At 42.8% G+C, this 16602-nt stretch overlaps 1 protein-coding gene across 2 annotated transcripts in view; it reads right to left on the bottom strand.

The window, feature by feature from the left end:
- KANSL3 (KAT8 regulatory NSL complex subunit 3) overlaps positions 1-16602 on the bottom strand; it is a 99303-nt gene that overhangs the window by 7339 nt on the left and 75362 nt on the right. The window contains exons 18-22 of one of the 2 annotated variants that reach the window (XM_089681712.1): positions 16100-16248; positions 8494-8615; positions 7578-7800; positions 3228-3349; positions 2390-2534 (exon numbers count right to left, since the gene is read on the bottom strand). In XM_089681712.1, the coding sequence (XP_089537838.1) occupies positions 2390-2534; positions 3228-3349; positions 7578-7800; positions 8494-8615; positions 16100-16248 (761 nt within the window). The remainder of the gene's footprint in view (positions 1-2389; positions 2535-3227; positions 3350-7577; positions 7801-8493; positions 8616-16099; positions 16249-16602) is intronic. The other variant, XM_089681713.1, reaches the window with a different exon arrangement.

The following is a 16602-nucleotide window of genomic DNA, read 5'->3' as shown; positions in this document are numbered from 1 at the left end:
TCAGTTAGAGTTGAAACAGTCTTTCAGTTTTGGAGTGACGCCAGAGGACTCTCCAGAGGCACATTTGACCATCAAGGACTGCCAAGATTCAATGTCAAACCGCGCTTCAGCGGCAGATGGTATCAGAGGGTGCAGACATATCGAGCAGCAATCCTGCAGGAAAAGTCACAAGAGCCTACTTGAGGCCTTTGCGGTCAGGGTCAGCAAGCATCTGTGCTTTTTGACTCTTTAAATTCTGCATGCCTGCAGTACCCTAAACACCCAAGACCAGGGGAGTCTAGGTTTGGCACTCCACGGTCAAGTGGAGGAAAGGCTGACTCAGGCAGCTGTCATAAAAACACAGCTGAAGCAGCGATGAAGTATGAACCTTGACTGAAAAAGAAAGTAAAAGGTTAGACTTTTTATAGCCGATATCTATCATTTTTTTTGGGGGGGGGGGGGGGGTTTCAGTGTCCAGTTCTCCTGTAGGTAGCAGTATAAACTCCTGCATCTCTCAATGAACAAGAAAGAAACCCTTTTTCCTCCCCAAAGTGTTTACTGGGGGGCACAGGTAACTTTTCAATAATAATCCCTGCCCAGAGGTCTGCTGTCTTCACTATTGGGAAAAAGATTTTACCATGGGTGCTAGAGATTCCCAAATTATTACATAATGATTTCAGTAAAGTCTAGTAAAATACTGGATCCTGCAACACTAGATCTTTAAAAGCAGCCAGGAAAACTTGACTATGTACTCAGAGCTGACCCTACGATTCTTACGGTTTTGTTAGACAAATAGGCCTGTTATCAGGATGGTGGAATCCACTGCCTTTCTCCCTCTGAAGACACTAAGGGGGATATTTACTAAATCTGGTGTACTCAGAATCTGGTGTAGCTGCGCATGGTAACCTATCAAGTTTCGAACTTCAGTTTGTTCAATCAGGCTTTGACAATAAAAGCTGGTAGCCGATTCATTTCTATGCAAAGCTGCAACAGCTTTTGCACCAAGCAGTTTTAGTAAATAACCCCTCTAATTATCTGGCTGTTAGCTTCAGTACTTTCTAGGTGACTTAACTGGAACAAGTGCACAGATCTGGAAAGTCAGAATAAAGTCCTTATCTGCATACTTGTAACCAACATGTTGAAGAGGTCAGCCTCTGTATTATTAAAATTACAGGATGCTTAAACGTCCGCTTTAAAAAAAAAAAAAAGGCTCTTTTTTTAATTAGGAAAAAAAACTGGGAAGGAAGTGAACATCAGCCACATTGGTCTTCTGCACCTTACTGAGAGGCCGTACACCACCTGTCTATATCAAGCAACAAATGAAAACATTCAGTGAGCTACTAATGTAATCCAGATTGATAAAGTTTACTCAATTACCTTCATCTAAATTCTTTGTAAACCCTTGCAGAATAAACAGCTCCTTTGAGGGTCAGTAGAAGTGTGCTTTAAAACCTGGACTGTGTAACGTTAGCTCTGGTTTCCAGATTTCCAACCAGTCTTAGTATTTGGGATGTGATTGGTACTCACTGGGAGTATTTACATCAAGCTTTCTGTGTAGGACACACAGCCACCAGTATTTTCTAGCCTTTCTACATTGCTAGCAAATGGACTAGGGAGGACTGAAGCAGTACTCTGATGTCTGGATGAAAACAATTTAGCTGGTAGGCTATGTTTTCTGTATCTGAGTGTTTAGATGCTTGAAATGTCTACGTGTAGAACCTCCCTCTTGAACTTCAATATACATTATTCTGCAAGAGATTTAGGTGGCTGTCTGACATTTAGGAGTATCTGTTCTCCAATCATAAAACAGTTATAGTATAAGTGACTGTTTCGGAGAATGTTGCTTCAATTCACTAGACACTATTTCTTCAGGAAGAGTTTAATATCTTAGTAAGCATGACCCCTCATGCTAAGGTGAAGTTGCTATTTCCTAGCGAACTGACAGGACGGACTGGTTAGGATCACAAATTACCTGCTTCCACTGCATACTGTGAAGGGTAAAACTAGATGCAAAACTCTGCTGTCTGGCCACACATTATTCTAACCCTAAATGCTGAGAACAGAATTTTTAAAAATGGAAAAAGCAAGAGAGTCTGTATTTCCCAGAACTTATAACCCATTTTCCACAGTGACCTATAAAAAGGTCACATATTTAAATGATTGCTAGAAGAAAATACTTTTATTTCTTTAAGTTTTTCTTAGGCCAAGGAGGATTCCAGCAGTCAATAATTAAATAAATATGGTGTGTGATTTGGCAACAAACAAATCTAACAGATCCCTAGTGGCTCCACGTTGAGATTTATGTGACTGGGATTTCAGGTTCTGACCTAAATTATCCTCAATCCTCACTTCACTATTTTTGTCAAATCACCTCAGTTGATTATCGCAGGTGTAAAACCGGGCTTCTCACCTGCTGGAGGGGTTACCGCACGCACTATGGATAAGGACTTTTCTCCCGGAATCCTGTCGCTGGCTGTTGCTACCTTGCACTGTTCTGCCACAGTAGGGGGGAGGACTTTACTAGCAGAGACCATGGTGGAAGAGGAGTCTGATGCCTGAAGATCACAGCAGAGACACAAGGTCAGAGACCAGTTCATGCATAGTATACATGTCTTCCCAGGAAAATATACATTTAGACATGTACAGCAGAACATGCTCGTATGAATTTCCTTTCCTATATTACCCCCAAATTTTCAGCTACAGAATGCCTTGCTAAGCAACACACAACTAATAAAAGCAATATATGGACAAAACGTATATCGGTCAGTGTAATTTCATTAATTTGTCAGACAGGAACAGGAGATATAAAACAGCTATAATTGAATCAAAATATAAGTGAACCAAACAGAATAACTGATCAACAAATATGATTACCCTGACCTCCCCCCCCAAGAACAAGGTCGTGTATACCAGTACACAAAATTTTGAGGAAAGTGTAGCAATGGGCAAAAAGTAAATTATTCCAGATTTTGGGAAGCTTATTTCAACAACTTCATGGTACACAGGCTTCCTTTACAAACAATGCAAGAAAATATCTTGTGTCACATAGGAATTTTCAGTATTTCTGGTACAAGTACAGATTTTAAAAGGGTACACAACATTTTAAAAATGTTCCTATCACCTTCAAATATCAAACCGTAAGGAAGCTGAACCAGGCTAGGTTCATTCACACACATTAACTTACTTTTTCCATAGAAGATCATCAGGTAAGTGGTATGAAAATCTTAGATATACTTGGGATTTCATACCTGTTGAGAGGCATCATCTTGTTTGACATGGGCCCCTGCTCCTATACTGGCCTGACTCAGTGTGGTGATACGGCTTGGCTGACCACGTAGAGTAACAGTAATGGTGGTAGGTGCCTTTAAACCTATGCAGAAAAAGGAACATGTTAAATATATTGAAGAGTATGGCAGTTGCAGATGCCATTAATAGCTGGTTTACTTGTAGCTGGCCTAAAAAAATTCAGTAGGTATAAACTAGGAATTCTTGTTTTTAATTCAATTAGTTTCAGTGGGGTTTACCTATGTACAGTAGGGATGTCCAACCTGCAGCCCAACACAAAATCGTAAAGTTACTTAAAAACGTTGATTTTTTTTTTGGAAGTTTTTGTAAAAATGCATTTACACTTAGAGAACACGATGCCAAAGAAACTTTTCTTTACTGGAATTGATAAGTTTTATCTTCCCAAAGAAAAATATTCCATTCTCCACAATCATACCTTTGACATGTCATCATTTTTCGACAAGGATGAAGCATACGAAGGGAAAAATTAGAACCAAAATATCTGATGAGCACCCTGTGAATTGCTATTACATCCATTGAACCAGATATTGATGTGCTAGTTTATCAAAAACAGTGTTAAATATCGCACTAGCTTTATACTGCCCTGTTTAACTTTTATAATTAAAAATATTCCAAAAAAAATAAGTTTTATTACTTAAGATAGGTAAGTTAATCGGCCCAACTATTTCTTCTCATCAGCTATCCTTATTTTTAGTGTACTTTGTGTGGCTCAAGACAATTACTCTTCTTTCAATTGTTGCCAGGAAAGTTAAAAGGTTGGACACCCCTGATGTAGGGGGTTTAACGGTCAATGCATTTTTGGCAAACACACCTCTTAAGATTTTCTTAAGTTATTTTTTTTAAAGCGGACGTTCAGCTAAACTAAAAAAAAAAAAATCACTACAGCTTTAGTCACATCACGTACCTGTAATGAAATATGGGCCAAGTTTAAAAACGTTTTTTCAGTCAGTTCTACAAAAATTAAAAGTCAGCAGCTACAAAAACTTTAGCTGATGACTTTTATTAAATGGATGCTAACATGTCCAGGGATCCAGCACTGCTCTCACCTGAGCTGGTTCTTCGGGACACTGATGATGGCATGGTAACTGTGGGCAGCTGGCTGTGACTCCTTTCGGCCTTCCATTTGGCTTTCCACTATGCATGCACAAGGCACGCTGTGCTTTGTGAAAGGTTCTGCAGCCCTCTGGGACCTGTGACGTGTCCCAGAAGGTTGCAGGCAAGGAGGGGAGAGGACAACTTCTGGTGGCTATGCCGTGCCAAGCCGACCCCAAGTAGGAATGGGTACCTGCCAAAATCAGGTACCTGCTCCTCCCTTAAAAAAAATTATTCCAAATGTGACAGAGAAGGGGGGAGGAGGAGGAAAAACAGCTCCACTTTAACTGCAGGGATGTCTGTTCTTTTCCTGTCTCTGAAATTCCGGCGCTGCAATGGTAAACAGCTTTGGGTCTTCAGGCAGAACAGCAGTACAGATTGTCAGACAGGGATATCTTTCATTACAGGTAAGTGATGTGACTAAGCTGTATGGATTTTTTTCTTTTTTAGGAAAACATCAGCTTCTCCAACCGCTGCGCTCCCCACAACCTCACTAACACCCCCTTCCCTCTCTCTGACCACAACCTGATCACCTTCTCTATCTCCTCGTCCTCCAACGCCTACCCCTCCAAATGTCACACTACTACCAGCCGTAACCTCCGCAACCTTAACCCTGCCCCCCTCCACTCTGCAGCTGATCAACTCCACGACCGCATCCTCCCCCTGTCCTGCCCCGACTTGGCTATGACTGCCTACAACAACGCGCTGTCAGCAGCCCTTGACTCACTAGCGCCTTTAACCACACGCAACATCAGACTCCGACCGCTCCAGCCCTGGCAGACTGATCACACCAAAACCCTCAAACGACGCAGTCGTGCCCTGGAGCGACTATGGCGCAAAACAAAATCCCAACAAGCTTTCACCTGCTACAAATCTGCCTTCCGCACCTACACCTCCTCCCTCCACGCAGCCAAACAAGCCTACTTCCTGACCCTCATCAAGGCCCTCTCCTCCAATCCTCGCCGACTCTTCTCCACCTTCAACTCTCTACTCTCTCCACCCCCACCTCCACCCAGCACCTCGCTCACCGCCCTTGAGATTGCCAATCACTTCAAAAACAAGATTGACACAATTCGCAAGGACATTGCCGCAACTCACACGCCCTCTCAACCCGTCCCCTCTCACACAGCTACCCCCTCATCCCCCCTCCCCCTCGACATTACCCGCAGGGACTTCGTCACTGCTCAAACTCCCTCCGACCCCGTTCCCCCTCACTCAGCTACCCCCTCATCACCCCTCTCCCACGGCCCCACCACTGCTCTGACCTCCACTCCCACCCCACCCTACATTCCTCATACTGAAGCTCCCCCAACACTCCACACCTTTGACCTTACTACCATTGAGGAAGTCTCCAAGATCCTCTCTGATGCCCGCCTCACCACCTGCCCCCTCGACCCTATCCCCTCACAATTCCTACGACCTCCCTCCCCCTCCATCCTACGCTCCCTCACCCACATCTTTAATCTCTCCCTCTCCTCCGGCACTTTCCCCTCCCCACTGAAGCATGCACACATCACCCCCATACTTAAAAAGCCCTCCCTGGACCCCAATGACCCGAACAACCTCAGACCCATCTCCCTGCTCCCACTTACATCTAAACTCCTCGAGCGTCTCGTCTACACCCGCCTATGCTCTCACCTCAACGACAACAACCTCCTCGATCCCCTACAGTCTGGCTTCCGCCCCCTACACTCCACCGAAACCGCCTTACTCAAACTCTCCAACGACCTTCTATCCGCCAAAGCTAATGGCCACTATTCAGTGCTCCTACTCCTTGACCTCTCTGCGGCCTTCGACACAGTTGACCACCCCCTCCTCCTCAAAATACTACACTCCCTCGGCCTCAGAGATTCTGCTCTCTCCTGGCTCTCATCCTACCTGTCACAACGCTCTTTCAGCGTTACCTATAATGCTACCACCTCCCCCTCACTCCCCCTCTCTGTTGGGGTCCCTCAAGGCTCTGTCCTTGGGCCCCTTCTCTTCTCCATCTACACCTCCTCCCTTGGCCAACTCATACACTCTCACGGCTTCAACTACCACCTCTATGCCGACGACACACAAATCTATCTCTCAACCCCCCACCTCACCCCTTCGGTCTCTGCCCAAATCACACACCTACTGAGCGACATATCAGATTGGATGTCGCTCCACTTCCTTAAACTGAATCTCTCCAAAACCGAGCTCCTTGTCTTCCCCCCAGCCCGAACCCCACCCCCCATTGACTTCTACATCACATCCAACAACGCCAATATCAAACCCGCTCTGCAGGCCAGAGTACTTGGTGTCATTCTGGACTCCAACCTATCCTTCCAGCCCCAAGTCCAATCTTTAACAAACTCGTGCAGACTCCACCTCCGCAACATCGCCAAAATCCGCACGTTCCTAACCCCAGAAACCACTAAACAGCTCATCCACTCCCTCATCATATCACGACTCGACTACTGCAACTCCCTCCTCACTGGCCTGCCTCGCCGCTGGCTATCCCCGCTTCAGTCGATCCTGAATACGGCTGCCAGACTCATTCACCTTTCCAACCGCTCCATTTCCGCCACCCCCCTCTGCCAATCCCTCCACTGGCTTCCGATTGCGCAACGGATCAAATTTAAAATCCTAACACTGACGTACAAAGCTGTCCACCATACTGCCCCGAACTACATCACTGACCTAATATCCAAGTACCGCCCAACACGCACACTCCGCTCCTCACAAGACCTCCTTCTCTCTAGTTCCCTGGTCTCCTCCTCCCATGCCCGCCTCCAGGACTTCTCCAGGGTGTCACCCATCCTCTGGAACTCCCTGCCCCAACCCATCAGATTATCACCTACTCTCCTCTCCTTTAGGCGCACCCTGAAAACCCATCTCTTCAGGGAAGCCTACCTCACCCCCTGCTAACTTGCTGACCTCCTCCACTCTTCCTACCACTCCATCCCCCACAGCTATCTCCTCCTGTACCACTATCCCATCCCTTCTAGATTGTAAGCTCGAAAGAGCAGGGCCCTCGATCCCCTCATGTTTTGCATTGTATTGGTATTGTTCTGTCACATGTTCTGTCCCCCTTTGTAATGTACAGCGCTGAGTGAACTATTGGCGCTTTATAAATACTGTATAATAATAATAATAATAATGTAGAATTAACTGCATGCAGTAGTGTGCACAGGGCTAATTATGGCAACTAAACAAGGTATTACTAGCTGAGATACCTGTAGTTGGGCTGGATAACTGTGCCAAGCCAGGGATACTGCTAGCCAGTTTTGCCAGGCCACCATTTGTGAGTAGCTGATGAATAGCAGTAGGTTTGCCACCAGCTGATGCCACAAGGGATGAAGAAGCAGTCACCACAGGGATGGTTCGAAGGATTGTCCCAGTTGCTGTAGTCATTGTGCCCAAGGTTTGGAGAGGGGCAGGAGCTTTAACTGCCATTGTCTATGAAGGAAAAGAAATTATATATATACATATATATTATTCCATAATGCTATTCTGCTTACTCATTTTCCTGAAAAAATATATAACAAGTGAATACTCACAAACGCATGTCATACACAACCATACTTAAAGATACAGATGAGTCTGCCTCCAGATCTACCATCCTCAACTGATGGCATGAGAAGACCTCTAAGCGTCCATGAACAGCGAACGTGTTTTGAGGGTCAAGCCCTCTTCCTCAGAGCCAAAAGGCACAACCCTCGAAATACGTTAGTCGTTCACAGACGCTTAGAGGTCTGTATCTTTCGATATGCTTGTGCTCGAGGTGCGTTTGTGAATATTCACTTGTTATAAATGTTTTAATAAAGCTAAGTTTTGGTAATGCACTATGTCGGTATGTCCTGTCTTGTTTTGGAGTTTGCGCAAGGATACCCACAGTTCTGAGAGGGCAGCAAGACCTTTGCGTGTTTTATTTGCAAGACCAACCAAGAAAAGAGAGTCTGCTCTTTACATAAACACCACACTTGAGCGCAGGAGGTTATGTTCTACGTTAAGCTATTATAAAAATGAAACACTTGAGTGCTTTAAGAATTATATACCTAAATTTATTTTGGGGTGTGTTGGTCACATATGCAACAAGAGTGCCAGAGACCTCTGTTGTTCTGTGTTTTGCTACTAGTGAGGTACAAGTACCTGAGTGGTGGATCCAGAGCTGACAGTGGTGCTTGGAAGAGTACAAGATTTACTTCCTATATCTTGTAGGCTGAAACTTAATCCTTGAAGGAGACTGCTAGCTGATGCTCCAGAGTTTGTGCCTGCAAATACACATCATATAACAGCATGTAAACATTAGCAGCAAAATGAAAGTATGAAAGGAAAATTATGATATTTTGGGATCAAGGTTTCCTTTGTGCATGGATACATGGGTTACCATGGAGGAGAGTTTAGAGGCAGAGGAAAAAAAAAAAAAAAAAAAAAAGCTCAGACGCCAGTAAAAGCAGTTTTTTTTTTTTTTTTTAAGCTCAAGTGTGCATAAGGCCATAGTATAACATTACCAATTGGAAACTGCTAGATAGCCCAATAAGCAGTCAGATTTTGAAAAAAAGTGTCAGAACAAAAAAAACTAAATGGTTTAACTGAAATGTTCTCCAGAGGAAAAACAGGTCCTCACATAAGAACACTAGCTAAAACTTGGAATCTCATGGAATGGGTGGGGATGTATGTATGTTCGCTAGGGGTGGCTCTATAACCTTTTTTTGCCAATGTGCAATTGCGTGATGCCTGCAAAAAAAAAAAAAAAAATTATATACCAGTTGTGTTTAAAATAATAGCAGTGTGTTGAAAAAAGTGGATAAAGCTTAAAATCCTTCTAATAGCTTTTATGTCCATACACACAAATGAATTGGGAACACTACACATTCTATTCCAAATCAAAACATGAAGAATAATATATCAAATTTGTGTTGTTCCTCTAAAAATATTGAAGAAAAGTGAATATTAGACTGTTCAAACAAATAGCAGTGTTTGTATTCTTCTTTACAAATTCAAACATTCACTATGTAAACTGAAAAATGTTGGAAGATTTTGCTTTCCTTTGAATCACTTAATGAATATTTAGTTGTATAAGCACTGTTTCTGAGATCTGCTGTACATCTGTGTTGCATGGAGTCAACCAACTTCAGGCACCTGTGAACAGGTATTCCAGCTCAGGATGATTGAACTACATTCCACAATTCTTCTCTATTTCTTGGTTTTGCCTCAGAAACTGCATTTTTGGTGTCACCCCACAAGTTTTCTATTGGATTAAGATCCAGGGATTGGGCTGGCCACTCTATAACGTCAATCTTGTTGGTCTGGAACCAAGATGTTGCACGTTTACTGGTGTGTTTGGGGTCAGTATATTGTTGGAACACCCATTTCAAGGGCATTTCCTCTTCAGCATAAGGCAGCATGACCTCTTCAAGTATTCTGATGTATTCAAACTGATCCATGATCCCTGGAATGTGATAAATAGGCCCAACACCGTAGTATGAGAAACATCCCCATATCATGATGCTTGCGCAACCATGCTTCACTGTCTTCACAGTGTACTGTGGCTTGAATTCAGTGTTTGGGGGTCGTCTGACAAACTGTCTCCGGCCACTAGACCCAAAAAGAACAATCTTACTTTCATCAGTCCACAAAATGTTGCGCCATTTCTCTTTAGGCCAGTCAATGTGCTCTTTGGCAAATTGTAACCTCTTCAGCACGTCTTTTTTTCAACAGTGGGACTTTGCGGGGGCTTCTTGCAGATAGCTTGGCTTCACATAGGCATCTTCTAATTGTAACAGTACTCACAGGTAACTTTAGACCTTCTTCGATCTTCCTGGAGCTGATTGTTGGCTGAGTCCTTGCCATTTTGGCTATTCTTCTATCCATTCGAATGGTAGTTTTTCGCTTTCTTCCACGTTTTTCAGCTTTTGGTTGTCATTTTAAAGCATTTGCGATCATTTTAGTGAGCAGCCTATCATTTTCTGCACTTCTTTATATGTTTTCCCCTCTCCAATCAACTTTTAAATCAAGGTACACTGTTCTTCTGAACAATGTCTGGAACAACACATTTTCCCCAGAATTTCAGAGAGAAATGCACTGTAACCAGCATGTACAACATTTGCTGCCTTCCTTCCTTAAATAAGGGCAATAATTGCCACCTGTTTTTCACAGAATGAATGACCTCACTAATAGAACTCCACACTGCTATTATTTTGAACATGCCCCTTTCAATTTGTGATTCAATTACACAGAATCAGCAGCATGCATGTCATGACTGTTGGATTTCTATTACTCTACTACACCTGCTAGTAAATTATTTGCCATGTAGAAATATCATTTCTACCAAAAACAGTTATTGATCAGGTTAGTGATGTCTGACTGCTATTATTTTGAACACAACTGTATATAGCAAAATATTACTTCTAATAGTGATTTATTGCTGTCTGCCATCAGGCAACAATAGATCCCTATAGTAGCTGTCTATTCCTACGGGGAGAAGCAGGACCAAGCAGACACAGCTTTGTCCTGGTCTCTTTACTCAGGAAGAGGTAGAGTTGTGAAGCCACATATGTCACATCCCTGTTGTAAACCTAAAGCATTGTGTTCACAGCGAACTGCTACAGGCACTCCTATGGAGTGTTGTGTGGCAGAATCATAAGCCCATGAGCTTACTGTTTAGCACTGGACTTGACTATCAATGGCAGCCAGCAGTTCCAGTGCTAATGCTGGCAGGGGCCACAGAACCCAGTTAAATCATGCAAAGTTTTAAAACGGTGCTGGGGCAGCTCTTGGATAAATAGCTGCTATTCCTGTTTTAAAAAGAAACTGTGGACTCCAGTGGTTAAATATCAAGATTTGTAGTTTAGCTAGTATAGAGACGAATTGCTGCTCTCCCTATATGCTTGAAAACGGTGCTGTAGACATTAGTTATATAAGATGAACCTTGACATAGCTGTAATTTCCATATCTTGTAGTGCAGTACAGGATGCAGGCAACTTGTTCGTATCTTCTGGCGACTGGACACTGGCAAGCTTTTGAGGAAACGCCACCACGGCCAACCGCATTCTGAGTTTTCAGTTTTGAAGCAAGCAATGCAGAGTAACAAAGAGTTTAAAGAGTGTGTCCTGTGCTGTACTCCAAGATATGGAATTTACAGCTAAGTCAATATTCCTCTCATCTTTCTCTTTCAGTGCGGGACACAGGCAACTTGTTCATATACCACTGGATGTCCCAAAGCAATGAAAACAAGGGTGGGCAACAAGGCAACAGAACTGTGCCAATGGGCCCAAAAACAACTGGGGTAAAAACCCTAGGGTCTGCTGCTATAAGAACCATGCAGATGATAGCTGCATCAGCAAATGATTAAACATGCACCCAGTAAAGTTTTTGAAAGGTATAGACAAAAGACCAGGTGGCAATGTTATGGATTTGGGAGACAGAGACTTGGTGCCTGAAGGCCAAGGATGCTCCAACAGATCTGGTGGATTGTGCGCATAAAAGCGCAGGAGGTGGTGTTTTTGAGCATTAGCTCTAGCGATCAAATTTCTCATGTGCCTAGCAACTGTGGACTTTGAGGTGAGGTGGCCCTTGCGAGGACCACAGGAGAGAACAAATGGAATTTGCTTGTTTTACAAAGGCACCCCTGAAGAAACCTGAAGACCCCCTGGTTGAAAAAGGCTGGTCTAGTGGAAGCGGTAGCTTTTAGACACACTAATGGGTCTGACAACATCCAGGCTATGTAGAAAGACTTCCTTTGGGTGCTTAGAAACAGGGCACAAGGAATGCAGAACAATGTTGAGATGGAATGCTAAAACCATGACATGCGTTTGTGACTATTCACTTTCAATAAAATTGAGTTATGGTAATGCACTAGGTCGAGGTGCCCTCTCCTTTGTTTTCTAGCGCTTAATTTGACCTGGTCATTAGGAAGTATGAGCAAGGGCTCTTTCCACAAAAGAGATGCTAGTTCTGAGATAAGACTAACAGACATGATGGCCACCAGAAAGGCTACTTTGCTGGCAACAGAATCCAAGAGATTATCCCTGATGGGTTCAAACTGTGGTTTTTGCAAAGTAGAACAAGCAATATAATGTCCCGGGGAGCATAGGATGCTGCAAGGGGGCATAAGGCAAGAAACATCATGACTGTATAGTAGTTTTATGAGGGAATGGGAACCTATAGGCCTTCGGAAACTGATGAATAATGCCGAAACCTGCCCTTTTAGGGTGCTGAGAACTACATTCTGGTTAAGACCTGTTTGTAGGAAGGCAATGACTTGGAATAGCAAACCACTGGGACTGACTTGACTGTGCTGACATCAGGCACAGTAAGATTTCCAGGTCCAATTAGTCTTCATAGATGTGGCTTTTCTTGCCTTCAGCAAGATAGCAATGATAGACTTAGACACCCCTATCTATTCTATCCTTTAGAAGCTGGGTTTCAACAGCCATGCTAAAGACAGAGACTGTGAAGCAGGGTGGAATAGAAGCCTTTTAAATAGTAGATCTAGTCTGTTAGGAAGAAGTCAGGGAACTTCTGCAAGAAGAAATTTGAGTATGTCTGTGTACCAGGTTCATGTGGGCCACTTTGGTGCCAGAAGAATCACAGTCTTCTGTGCTGTATTTTGTGGAGCAGTGAGGTAAAATTCTCAGTGAATGGAAGGCATAAATTAGGTTGAGACCAAGGGATAACTAGTGCATATGAAACCAGAGCTAGAGGATCTCTGGTTCTTCATACAAACAGAGATAGCTTGTTGTTGTATCTGAAGGTTAGGATGACTACATTTGGAGTCCCCCATTTTTGACATATGAGACTGAACACATCTGGATGAACAAACCATTACCCTTGGTCCAGGTGGTGGCGGCTAAGATAATCTGCCTGTCAATTGTCCACTCCTGGGATATGGATTGCAGAAATCACTACACAGTAAGTTTCGGTCTTCGCAAGAATCTGGTGTGCTTTCTTCAAGGCAACCAAGCTACCCATGCCCCCTTGACGGTTGATGTATGCCAATGTGGTGGCATTGCCTGACTGCACCTGAAATAGGTGTCCCTTCTGAAGAAGGGTCCAGTGCTAGAGGGACAGTCTGACAGCTCTGGACTCCAAGATGTTAAGTTTAGCCTCCTTGCTTCACCATGTTCCTTGAACTGTCAAGGATTGGAAGACTCTACCCCAGCATGACAGACTTGTGCCTGTTTTAAGAAATTTCCAACTGTAGGGGAGGAAGGATTTTCCCACTATCTGAGTTGAATTGATGATCCACCAAGAAAAGGAATGTCTTGTTTAGGGGGGTAGAAGCATGGGTAGATCCAGGGAAAATGACTGCTTTTTCTATGCTGATAGAACATTTAGTTGGAAAGTTCTTGAATGGAATTGGGTACATCTCACTGTGGGATTTCTTTTGGATCTCAGTTATTAAGAATGAGCTCTTAGAGAAAGAAGTTTCCTATATTCAAGAAAGACCTTTTGCCTGAGACATATCTAGAATTAGACCCAGATCTATAGGTACAGGGAGCGCTGGAGAGCAGAGAAGACACTGAAAGGCAGTGAGACAAATTGAAAATGGTTGTCTGACATCCTGGATGTCCACTGATGCCATATGTTCCCCTAATCTAAGAAAGGTAATTAGTGACCTTGCTGACTGCATATGAAATTTTAGAATATGAAGGGTTTTGCTGAGTGATTTCAAGCCCAGGATGGATATATACATCTATTGGGCTTTGGTACTGTGAACAAGTTTGAGTAGAATGCCTTGAACCTGCCCTGTGAAGGTACTAGTATGACTTCTTGGGACAAGAGGTGGTTCAGGGCCTTTCACTAATCTGACTGTCCCTGGGCATTCTTTGGTTAATTTGATAGAAGAAAATAGTGAAAAAGGTGGAGTCTTGAACTCTATCTAGTATCCTTTACAAACTGTTGATTGAACCCACAGGTCTAGGATATCTGTGGTTCAGAGAGATGCATCTGCAATAGACATTCCTCCCCCCCCCACCCTCTTAGGAGTGAGGCTGCCCCTTCATCGTGAGGGGGCATTTGGGATGGCTTGGTGGCCTTTGTGGGCCCAGCCTTGTACCCAAAGAAAGGGCTGAAATTAAGTTTTTAAGTAGAAGTGCATAAGGTGCTTCTCATTTAGAGGAACTAAGAGCACCTAAGAAGAGGGTTTTGTTACCTTTCACGGAGGAAGCAAAACTTCTAACTTCTTTAATGAACTAGTTTAGTGCATCACCAAACAAGCATATTCCTCGAAAGGGCATGCGCGTAAGACATCTCTTACACGCAGGTTCTACTGTCCAAACTTTTAGCCAGAGAATCTTGCACATATGAACAGAGTTTAGAGCCATTCTGGATATTGGTCTCATGATGGGCATCTACACAAAAAACAAGACTGAAAGTTGTTGCAATTGCTCGGCAACTGCCCTATCCTGAAAGGCAGGGTCATGTTGGCTGTTCTTAGTCCTAGGCTAGTTAGCTACTGTTTTACATATAAAAATAGCCAGAGTTGGTTGCAGGGCTGGCATGCCAGGGCAAAGAAACCTTTTAAAACTTCTCAAATTTTCAGTTCACAGAATCTTTAACAAATATAACATCTTCAATGGCTAAAGCGAGGTGTTGGTTTAGAACAGAGATGACAAGGTCAATCACAGGAATAGGATTTTTTTATAAACTCTTTTCAACTGGATAGAGTTCAGTAAAGATCTTTGAGTGAAAGCCCTTTAGAAGTGACCCAGTCTTCATAGTCTGCACATTCTATCTGTTCATGAAAAGGGAATGTTTTACAAAGCTTAGTAGGCCTCTTTGTGCCTAAAGAGTGTAATGAGTTCACCTGTATAATGCCAAGACTTTTTTGGTCAGAGGGAATGAGCTTTTCAACATTAGCCAGCATATTGCGGGGAGCTCCCTCTTCAATATGGTGATAAAGAAGGGAAGAGAATTCTTCTGAAGCTTTCTCCAACACTACCTCTACATCCTCTTCATTACCATATGCTCCCAAGGTTTAACCGAAGTGGCGCTGATCCGAATACACTTATACTGTATCCAGTAAGGATTGAAGAATTTAGGAAAATATTTTAAAAAAAAAATGATAAAATAGTGAAGTCTGGGAAGAAAAATGGCCATCACCTACAGATAGTAGCAAAAAAAAAAAAAAAAAAAAAAAAAAAAGCTATAATAAGTTGCCCGTGTCCTATACTGTACAATTAAGATATAAAAGGTTTGTAGTTTAGCTAATACAGGCAGCCACAACAATAACTATAATTTGATACAATGCACTCCATTCACTGTTTGGCTGAGAAATTTCTACCCAGCTCAGGCACTTTTTTAAATGGAATTTTGTTGAGCTGGGTAGTGCCAACAGTGTCACCTGCGGCTTGAATTATGGCTGATTTAGCTAAATCTCAAGCTGTCTATGGGGACCTTAAGTATCCTGTTCTCTGCTGTCATTTGTTCACAAGATATAGCACTCAAAAAATGCAGACAAGCATTTTGTTCTGTCCAGTGGAACTACAGAGACAGCTTTTTGAAAAGAAAAAAAAAAAAAAGTGGGCCTTTTTTCAACAGATAACTCCACCTTTAATAAGGCAGAAAAACAGAAAGTAGGGGATGAAGCAAGCATAAGGACAATCCAACTAATTTGAATGGAAAATTTACAATCGACTATCAGTTAAATTGATTTAATTGTGCATCTGCTTGTTTAACACTGGTAAAATCACCTTAATATTAGCTGCCTGATATTTTACAGATACATTATTATGAGTCAAACCAGTTTTACCTGACAATGTACTAGACTGTTGGTTCTGCACTCCAGGGGAAATGCTAGATACAAGCCGGCTCTGGATAGAGTGGAAAGCACTGGGGGTCGATGCACTGGAGATCAGACCTGAAACAGCGGAGCTTGATGAGGCATTTTCAGAAGCTAGTCTGTGAACATAATTAAAACATTCTATTAAAGGAAAAGAAAATATAGAGTTGTTCAAAGGGTTTAACAGAACAATTAGCAAAGACAAAGAACCTTAAACATTATCTGGTGGTATGATCCAGATGCAGAACAGGCACAGATACAGACCTCATGATGTTCATTTTGCTTCATTTTTGTTACAAGATGGTTTGAAACAAAGAATACTTTAAAAGTGAAACAAGTTGAATGAGTTACTAACTGATGACCATAATTCTAAACCTCATGATTAAGCTTGTAAAATATGTTCTAATGATTTAAAGTGTTACTAAACCCAGGACCCTGCATCCACTATATCTGGTCTCCCACAGTACACAGAA

Source organism: Staurois parvus, unplaced genomic scaffold, assembly GCF_062004578.1.
Source record: "Staurois parvus isolate SC_StPar_1 unplaced genomic scaffold, SC_StPar_1.0 ptg000276l, whole genome shotgun sequence".
In the NCBI taxonomy this organism is placed as follows: Eukaryota; Metazoa; Chordata; class Amphibia; order Anura; family Ranidae; genus Staurois; species Staurois parvus.
This window is presented reverse-complemented; position numbering and strand designations above follow the sequence as displayed.